The sequence below is a fragment of the Zalophus californianus genome, chromosome 4 (genome assembly GCF_009762305.2).
Source record: "Zalophus californianus isolate mZalCal1 chromosome 4, mZalCal1.pri.v2, whole genome shotgun sequence".
Classification (NCBI taxonomy): Eukaryota; Metazoa; Chordata; class Mammalia; order Carnivora; family Otariidae; genus Zalophus; species Zalophus californianus.
In genome coordinates, this window is record NC_045598.1 from 23744536 (window position 1) to 23752106 (window position 7571).

At 54.6% G+C, this 7571-nt stretch overlaps 1 protein-coding gene across 5 annotated transcripts in view; it reads left to right on the plus strand.

The window, feature by feature from the left end:
• The window catches only part of SERINC2 (serine incorporator 2), a 48124-nt gene extending 45237 nt beyond the window's left edge, over positions 1 to 2887 (plus strand). For 4 of the 5 annotated variants that reach the window (XM_027580949.2, XM_027580937.2, XM_027580954.2 and 1 more), the window contains one exon: positions 230 to 2880. In XM_027580949.2, coding sequence (XP_027436750.1) covers positions 230 to 365 — 136 coding nt within the window. In that variant the 3' untranslated portion in view covers positions 366 to 2880. Of the gene's footprint in view, positions 1 to 229 lie in introns of all 5 variants that reach the window. The other variant, XM_027580962.2, reaches the window with a different exon arrangement.
• The last annotated feature ends 4684 nt before the right edge of the window (positions 2888 to 7571 follow it).

Genomic DNA, 7571 nt, shown 5'->3' on the forward strand with positions numbered 1-7571 from the left:
TATTAGTCTAGGACTGGGGTCAGTGTTGAAATTGAGGTCAGGGTCAGGTCTGTGGTATTAGTCAAAAGCTACATCTAGGGTCAAAGACAGAGCCAAGGCCAAGTGTCAAAAATATCAGAGATGGGCGGCTAGAGTTACAGACTGAGAGCCAGAGTCGAAGTCAGGTGTCACAACCGGGTGGTGAGGGCAGGACCAAACCTGAGGTCACTGGGGTGACGGTGTGTTCCAGACCCGGCGAGACCCAGAAGATGATCAGCACGTGGACCGCCGTGTGGGTGAAGATCTGTGCCAGCTGGGCGGGGCTGCTCCTTTACCTGTGGACCCTGGTGGCCCCGCTCCTCCTGCCAAACCGCGACTTCAGCTGAGGCAGCCCCTTGCAACCTGCCCACCTGGTGCTCGGGGCTCAGTGAGTCAGCCCGCTGAGCCCCTACCCCTACCCGCCTCCAGGACTTGCCCCTGAGCTGGGCCCCCTGTTCTTAGTGCCTTCAGGGAGGGGGAGCCTCAGGCCCAAGCCTGAGCCCTTCCTTCCTGCTGCCTCCAGACCACAGAGCTGCCTCTTCCTTACCCTTGGCCCCCATCCCCTGCACTCACCCTCTTGGGAAAGAAGGGCCCCTTATTCTTAGGCTCCCCGGGAGAAGGACCTGAAGGAGAGAAGCACTCAGAGCCACTCAGAGAGTGGGAGCACTCCCCAGGATGGAGTGCCCAGCACTGAGGCCCGGGTAGTGCCGACCACGTTCCCCAGGGCATGCCACCTCCTTCCTGGACTCCGTGCCTTACTGAGTCTCCACGACTTTGCTCAATAAACCAGCCAGTGTATGTACCTGCCCATGTTCTGTGCCCCCCACCCTGGGCGCGGCCCCCATGCGGTCTGGGGCCAGTGTGGGGACGGAAACAAGGTCAGGGCAGAGGAGGCCAGACGAGGGACCTGGGCTCTGTTCTGGTAGGGCATGGAGAGCCTTGGAGCAGAGGCAGGGGAGGCTCCAGGGGAAGGAAGGGCTTTGGATAAAGGGAGTCTGGGGGCCAGGAAAGGCACTGAAGCAGTGTCCACACGAGGGACGGTGAGGCCCGAATCAGGGTGGAGAGGAGAGTTTGTGCGGGGTGGCTGAGGGGGCCATCTCCTCCTTCCTGCCATAGCCATAGTCCTTGTCACATGCGGAGAAGAATCTGACCCATCCCCAGACTCAGGGCATGGTGGGGAAGAGCACGCGCTTGAGTCAGCCGAGCGGGCCTGGATCTGGTGAATCTTGGAAGCCGTGGGGCTTGTGTGGGGCTCCAGGCAAGTCCTTCCCCTCTGGGCCCTGGCTGCTCATCCATCAGCCGGGAGGATGCCCCCCCCCCCAAGCTGCTGTGAGGCATGGACAATGGGCTCTTGGCTGTGGTCCTGACAGGATGGTTGCCCAAAGGCCATGCACCACCTCCATTTGTGGGTGTGACAAATAGATAGGACGTGACTAGATTTGCTGGGTGCTGGGGGTGCAGTGGCCAGGGACACGGGCTACTTCCAGGGAGCTCGTGGGTCACAAGGGTTGTGGGGGTGCCCAGGCTGCACTGAGGGGGTGCCTGCCACAGGATGGACATCAGGACGAACATCCTGCAGGATGAATGGGAGCCATCCAGCTCAAGAGGAATGAAAATGCTCAAGGCAGAGGGGACAGCATGCGAACAAGAGAGAGAGTGGGGCGTTCCTGGACAGTGAGGAGTGCGGGGTTGCTGGGGTGCAGAGCGTGCGGGTCAGGAGTCGCTGCGATCTGGGAGAGGTGGGCTGGACCCCAATCACAGGCCATTGCAAAGAGACCAGATGTTATCCTCAGTGTAGAGGGGAGCCATGGAGGGTTTTGGAGCCAGGTGGAAGCAGTGAAGGTATGAGGTAATCATGGGGAAGTTCTGGAAGGCTTCAAGCAGAAGAGTGACAAGGTCAGGGTGTTATTTTAGAAGTATTTCCCTGGATGAAATGGAGGGTTGGTAGCTGGGACAGGTGCCGGGCCCGGGAATGAAGGGAGGGGGCAGGGTGTGGACTGGGGCAGGGGCAGAGAACGGCGTCTCTCAACCCTGGGACAGATCCCGGGGAAGCTCTTGGCCCTGGGTGACTTTCAGCCCAAGGAAACCCTCTCCACGGAGCAGCCCGAACTCCCCCCGCCACTGCCCCCCAAGATTTCATTTCTTTCCTCCTTTCACCTTTGGGAGAAAAAGCCCACTCCATGCTCCTGATAACCTTTTTTTAAATGAATTTGTAGAAGTGGACCATTTTGTCCTGCTTTTGTATCACGTTGTTCTACAGCTTTCAGATTATTCAGTCAACAAACACGCACTGGGCATGAGTTCTGGGCCAGGGTCTGGGCAGAGGAGGCAGAGGCCAGGCCAAAGAGTCTGAATGCCTGGCGAAGGAGTTTCAGGTCCCAACTTGGAGGTCACCACCTCTGAGAAGCCACCAAGGTTTCTCCCAGACAGGGCGAAGGGCCTCCCCGATGTTATTTCCCCAGTCCCCGTTCTGGCCTCCAGTAAGGCCATGGCCACACTCCCCCGGTGGGCCGTGTGGTGGAGGTGGGGGCGGATGTCAGCGCTGACGGCTGCCCACCCAGGGGTCTGGCTGCTGGATGCCCCTCGGCTCCTGCTGCCCAGCACCATGGCTTCCACATGTCCCCCCTCCCTTCCCCCTTCCCTCCCTTTCTCTCCTGCCCTCCATCCTCTACCCTCCAACCACCTCCCCGCCTCCTTTCTGAGCTCCCATCTCTTTTTCTTCATACCCTCTCCTCTGTTGCCTCTCTCCCCTCTCGCTCTCTTTTGTCACCTCCTGTCCTTCGTGGGTCTGTGGGACAGGCCCATAGGATGCCGCCCTTTTCGTGGGCCAGGCCCTGACAGGCAGGGCTGTGCCTGGGAAGGGCGCAACTCTGGACCCGGCTGTAGAAGGGCTCTGTGGGCAGATCGAGTGTGAAGCCCACAGATTGGTGTGGAGACTGGAAAGCTCTCGGGCTCAGCTCCGGTCCGGTCTGCCCCCCTCCCTCACCACGTGACCTTAGGCGACCCGGTCCTGTCTCTGAGCCTCCATGGCAGCTTCTGTAAAATGGCAACAGGGGCGGTTTTGTAAACCATAAAGCCTGGTGCTTGGCGGGCCGGACAGTATGGTTAACCAGCAGACATTCCCAATCCCCTTCTCCCTTTCTGGCCACCATCACGAAGGTGGGAAAAGTCAACAGGTCCCTTTGCAGCTTCCCTGAGAGCAGTGGGTACCTCACAACATCCGGGGCGGGGGGGAAGTCGAAGGAGCAATTCCAGGAAAGTTGCTGCTTTTCTTTCTACAAGGGGCTGCTCATTCTCCCCTTTTCCTACCTTAACACGAATGAGATGCCTGGGGCTACAGCAGCTATCTTGGGACAGCGAGGCAACAAGCCCGCGGATGAGAAACCGACTAGGTGAGGACATAGTACAGAGAACTGAAAGAGCTCTGGGTCCTTGATGCACCCTGCTGTGCCGGTCCCCGCGCTTCTGTTACGTGAGGAAAACAAATGCCAATGTGTTTCAGCGCCTGGTAGTTGGGTATTAAGTTCCTTGCAGCTGAATGTATTTCTCATATGACATGTGAGACGATCATTAATCTCAGTGATAATAAAAATAATAAACAAGAGAAATTCATCTCTGTGACTCAGGACTATTGGGTGGCAAGAGTGTAGCACACATACTAAGTATCTATATATATTTATAAATAAATGTATACTATACGTATTTATATAACGTACATATATGTACATATAACATACATACTGTATGTAGCAGGAGAAACTGACAAGATAGTTTTTTGAGATAGTAATTTTTCTCTCCTCTAGGAAACACACAGAAGAAAGTTCTAGATGTCCCTGCCTTGGGGGAGGTTTGAGGAAGTGTGGGAAGCAGGAGAGGGAGGTTACTTGCAAAATTACACTTCCCCTGCTAGCTTTGGTAACCAAAAGCCCAGTCTGTTGAGAAGCTTCTGGGCAGTGGGGGAGGGGCAGTGATGGGGCAGCTGAGGTGCCTCCTGGAGGGAGAGGAGAGAGGAAGAGCCCCTGCAGGAATGTTAGGAGAGATGGGGCTGTTTCTCCGAGACCCTAAAGAAGTTCTCTGTGATGGAAGAGGAGGCAGAAGGCTGTGGATTCCCTGAGCAAGGGTGGGCACCCCAGTTCCTGCTGAGCTGGGGGAGCTGGGCAGAGCCTAGGGCAGCTGCTCACACCTGGGGAGGGAGGTATTTGGGGGAATGGAAGTCCACTCTCCACCTGGCAACAGGTTTCTCCCACTCTGCCCACTGTCTCACGGCTATAAGTGGCCCCAGGACTTTTGCACTATCTGGGATCAGACCCCGAGTGTGCTGGGAGGACAGTGAAGAAGGGCTGAGGTTGAATTTCCCACCAGCCTGGCGGGATGGGGCTTTGGATAGAAAGAAAGATGATATAAAACAAATGAACAGGGGCGCCTGGGTGGCTCAGTCATTGAGGGTCTGCCTTCGGCTCAGGTCATGATCCTGGGGTCCTGGGATCGAGCCCCACATGGGGTTCCCTGCTCAGCGGGAAGACTGCTTTTCTTTCTCCCACTCCCCCTGCTGTGTTCGCTCTCTGTGTTTCTCTCTGTCAAATAAATAAATAAAATCTTTTTAAAAAATGAACAGAAGCTGTTTCTTGCACACATGTGAACTGAGCTTTGTACCCACTTCAAGATCATTTTAGCTACAAGGTATGTTGGTGGCAAACAGTATAAGAGTGTGAAAAGCATTCATCTGCCTCACTTTTTCAAGCAGCAGTGGAGAATCCTACTGAATGAATATTATCAGTTACTTCACTAATCCTCAGCTGATGGGCATTTACATTGTTTTGAGTGGATTTCTCTTTTCCGTTCTGTTTTATTTTGTCTTTGCTGCCGTCGGCCATTGTGTTTGTTCCAGCAGCTTTGCTGGGTTGCAGGAAGAACATGGACTCCAGAGCCAAGACCCTTTAGGTTCTTACCTTGGCTTTGCCCCTAGCTGCCGTGGCCTCTCTGGGTCTCAGTTTCCCCATCTGCAGAACGGGGGTTATAGTAGCCCCCACTCCGTGGGATGTTGCCACGGTCAGAGAAGGCATGTCTCTAAAGGGCCTGGCACCATTCTGGGCCCAGAGTGGGAGCCACAGGGACAATGGCTCCTTCGTTTCTCTGGCTGTCAGTCCTCAGAAAATGAGACAAAAGGCTAGGCCAACAGATGAGGTCACCTTAGCCTTCCTCTATCTCCAGGGACACCAGCCCTATGCCCTGCTCGAGGTGGGTGTGAAGATGGTGGCAGGAGGTGGAGAGGAAAACCATAACAGGAGCCAAAGTGTGTTGAGCGGTTGGTTCTTGTGTATCCAGCCTGGAGCAAGGAGCTTTGATCCCTAAGCAAGCCCGTTAGTGCACAGAGCAAGAAATCTGTTAGGGAGGAGGAAGATGGGGGCCCTGACACCCCAGTCTCCCCTACCCCCCAGTCTAAATCAGCCTCCCCATCTTCCTTAGTGCACTCTGTTTCTCTGCACAGCCTTCGTTACCGGGTGTGATTCTGTGTCCTTTTGTGTGATTTTCACTGTCTTGTCTAACTCTTCCTAAGGTCGACGAGGGTGAGAACCTCACCCTCTTTGCTTATAGTATCCCAGGTGCCTAGAACAGGGCCCAATAAACAGAGAGTGCTCAATAAGAGCCACGTTAGTTGACTGACTGACCATCGCAAGGAATATTGGTTGATTCTGGAACAGCCATGGGAAAGCCCAGGGGCTGGAGGGTTTGTAGCCGAGTGGGAGGGAGAGATGCCCTGGGCTGCGTCAAGAGGCCTGACTTCTCTTACTGAGATGTGCAGGGACAGAAGAAAACTCCAAGGCATGGCTTTGAATCTGAGACCTACGGAAGGGGTGAAGCCTCCCAATGGCAGGGCATGGCAGAGGCTCTGCAGTAAGAGGGAGCCGAAGAGCTGCAGCCTCATGGTGAGGGGCGTAGGCAGAGGTGGAAAGGCCCAGGCTATGGTGTTCAGAGCTTGCAGACTGGAGACTTGCAAGTGCAGCTGATTTGGCCCTTGCTGCCTTTAAAACCAGCACCGTCGCAAGGATTGTGGTGTCTTGCTATGGCTCACAGCCTCCCTCAACCCATCCCTGCGGCGCCACCTCAGCAGCAGGGCACCTGCTCATGTGAGTGCCCTCGAACACCTCTGTTTGCAGCCCTGATACAGGGCCAGGGGACTGTGGCGGGGGCACTGGCGAGGCCTAGACCTGCTCTCCCTCTGCAATGCCTCAGGAGCGATGGGCTTTGGCCTCAGCCATTCTGGGTTCTGTTTTCCCCGAGGTCCCAGGCTGGCGAGGGTGGAAGGGCCCTCGGGAGGAGCAGGATCCTGAGTCTGGAGTCTGGCAGGCCTGGTTCCCGTTCTGGCCCCTGCACTGCCTCACCTCTCTGAGCCTTGGCTTCCTTGTCTGTACATGAGAGTCCCCACCCTGCAGGGTCCAGGGTGGTCTTGTTTCACGTCAGCTGGGAGCCATGCTGGACAACCTGCTCGCCATTCGACGCACCAAGGGGCAAGAGCTCAGCCAACTGGACGGAGTCCACAAGACCACCCCACTTCCAACACCCATTGCAAGTTCAGGGGTTTCCAAAACCTCCCTTAGCTTTGACTATTCACTAGGACTCATACAACTCCCTGAAAGCTATTATAGTCATGGTTACGGTTTATTATAGGAAAAGGGAAAGATGAAAATTAGCTGAAGGAAGATACTGTGAAAAGTAATCAAGGGAAACCTCACTAAAGTGGAGTCGGGAGGCCAGAAGGGGGAGCTCTCATGGGGTACCAGTCAATGTCCATCACAGGAAGAACCGTCAGTTTCAGACCCCAACAGAAGAATCAACAGGAAAGAATCATCAATTACAGACCCCAAAAGGAAAAGCTGTACATTTACTTTCCTACAAGAAATCGACTACCCCAGCAACTCAGCCAATGAGAAACCATCATGACCCTGAGTTCGTGCTTTTCTCCAGAGGACTTTTGTTCAAAACCATCTCTCCTGAGGCACCTGGGGGGCGCAGTTGGTTAAGCCTCTGACTATTGATTTTGGCTCAGGTCTCGGTCTCAGGTCGTGGTCTCAGGGTCATGAGACCGAGCGCTGCATTGGGCTTTGTGCTCAGCACGAAATCTGCTTAAGATTCTCTCTCCTTCTCCCTCTGCTGTCCCCCCTTTCTCTAAAAAACAAAAACAAACAAAATAAAACAAAAAAAACCCCATCTCTCCTAACTTCCTCCTTGTCCGTACAATAACTGTTCCTCTCTTTTGTTCGTTGGCCTAACCTATGGTCTGTGCCACAGCCTGCGTGTCCCGAATTGTAATTCCCTGAGACTCCCAATTAAGCCCATTTTTGCTGGGCGAATAACTATTTTATTTTTAAGGTCAACAACATGCAGTGCAGAATCTGAGGAAGCATCAGATGAGGAGCTTCCCTTGTCCTCTCCCCTTGAAATCGGGATACATTAATTTCCCAGCATCCACGAGCCACAATTTGCTTGGAACACTGCCAACGAACGAGGCCAGCTCACCTGCACTTTGGCATTCAGAGTTTTGATTGGCTTCC